The sequence below is a fragment of the Sinocyclocheilus grahami genome, unplaced genomic scaffold (genome assembly GCF_001515645.1).
Source record: "Sinocyclocheilus grahami isolate Dianchi unplaced genomic scaffold, SAMN03320097.WGS_v1.1 scaffold645.1, whole genome shotgun sequence".
Classification (NCBI taxonomy): Eukaryota; Metazoa; Chordata; class Actinopteri; order Cypriniformes; family Cyprinidae; genus Sinocyclocheilus; species Sinocyclocheilus grahami.
In genome coordinates this window covers 596,972-598,855 of record NW_015505824.1, presented here as the reverse complement: position 1 = coordinate 598,855, position 1,884 = coordinate 596,972, and the positions used below count along the sequence as shown (strand labels likewise).

Below are 1,884 nucleotides of genomic sequence, written 5' to 3'. Positions count from 1 at the left end.
CTGACTCTGACCCGCGAGCTCCGTGTCCCAGGAGAGGCCTGCCATTGGCTTAGCCACCGAACGGCATACAGCGGCCGGACGGAATGACTGGCCCTCAACCAGGATGAACGGTTGCAGGGATGTAATGGGTTTAGCTGTGAAATGAAATGACAAATACATAATAAATGGTAATTAAAAACATAATAAATAGGATTTAATCTTTACAATTAAGTACTGACAGTACAAACAGTATTTTTAAACTAAATTTTTGCAGGTATTTCACCAGTGTCTAATTTATGACATTTCCTAAAGTGTGAAATGGACTTCCCTGTCTGCTTTCCTGTTTCTAACAGTCTGCTTGAACACAACCATAAACAATACTTCTGAAGGAGAAAGCAGTAGCTATTATATGATCTTGTAATCGGAGCAACAATGAACATTTTCAGGTTAATACGTCCATCATCACTCCCATTGACGCAGACAATGCTTTTGTGTTATTCTGAGAACAATAACTGTATACATCAGAGCAGTGCTAGCTTTATGGTTAATGGGTTTTCTCTGTACATGTATGGGACGTTGAATGAAATGACAATGGTAATGTAAAAAAAAAAAAATCAAAGGCTTACGTTATCCTTGTCCTGTATCACTGAGGGCTAAATCCTTCATCGCTAACTGCTGCAAAGTTACTGCATATACATAAGACTCGAATAAACTCTGTTGATTTTAAACCTAATCACTACGAAGAAGCTAAGGGGACATGGTAATGGAAAAAATATGAGATCGGAGGAAAAATTAAATTTCAACGCTTTTGCATTGTCTCATAAAATTCTGGAATTCTGAGGAAACAAAAAATTTGACGCGACCATTTTACATTGCAGCATTCCCACAAGAAACTTTACGTTCACTTGCTAAACGTTTGTGTTCACATTGGCTCGCAAAAGCACTGAAATATAGTTTTTCCACCCACCTCTTAATACTTTCATGACAAACGTTTTGCACGCAAAGTTTCTCATGGGAACACAAAAGTTAAGAGACTGATGGTGTCGCAGCAGTCTGTGGGCAGGTGTTAGTCAGACAAACTTTTCCTGTTTAAGTTGGAAGTTCTTGACCAAAATCAGATACAATGTCAACCAGCGTTTGTGCTGAAAATCAAAAGTGGTTTATAGTGATCTTCCAATGTGCTAATACAGGGGTGGCCAACGTCGGTCCTGGAGAGCCACAGTCCTGAAGAGTTTGGCTCCAACCTTGATAAAAACTCACCTGCCTGTAGCTTTCTAGTGACCCTTAGACTTTGATTAGCTTGTTCGTTTGTGTTCGATTAGGGTTGGAGCTCACACAGAGTTCTGTATGACAAAAGTTTGCTGTCTTCTGTTTGCCCATGTAGCCCTGATTAGTGTACTCACTCCACACTGTGACCAAAATCTCTGTCTCAAAGTTTCCAGTGGGGTAGGTGGCGACTTTGCAGATGTATTTGCCCTCATCTGCAGAACGTGTGCCCATAATAATCAGAGCGGAGTCTGTTATTGGGTCGCTGGTTGCAAACCTAACACGCCCCGAGTATACAGGGTTTTCTGTGAGAGAGAAACAGAATGAAATGTGACAGTAAGATTTGGTTTCTGACCATTTTTGTGAAGCATACAAAAAAAAAGAATCATGCAAAAAACAAAACTTGTAAATAAACAAAGTTTGTTTCTCAAAGAAATGAAAATTAAGTAGAAATATTAAAGATTCTGCACTAATGGTTCCTGCATGAAAAATTCTTTGCATGTTTCTTTACAAAAGTGAACTGAAAAAAAACCCCATCTGCTTAATGATTCATTGAAAATGAATGCAAGACGAGAAATGAAAGCAAGAACTGAATCAATTGTACAGTACTAGTATAGTTACACTACCAGATTCAAGGAA

General features: G+C 38.9%; 1 protein-coding gene across 1 annotated transcript in view; it reads right to left on the bottom strand.

Annotated features, from left to right (window-relative positions):
* LOC107558436 (nectin-4-like) overlaps positions 1 to 1,884 on the bottom strand; it is a 22,496-nt gene that overhangs the window by 14,172 nt on the left and 6,440 nt on the right. The window contains exons 3-4 of the mRNA XM_016242100.1: positions 1,383 to 1,550; positions 1 to 134 (exon numbers count right to left, since the gene is read on the bottom strand). The exon at positions 1 to 134 is cut by the window's left edge and continues 28 nt beyond it. Of these exons, the coding sequence (XP_016097586.1) occupies positions 1 to 134; positions 1,383 to 1,550 (302 nt within the window). The remainder of the gene's footprint in view (positions 135 to 1,382; positions 1,551 to 1,884) is intronic.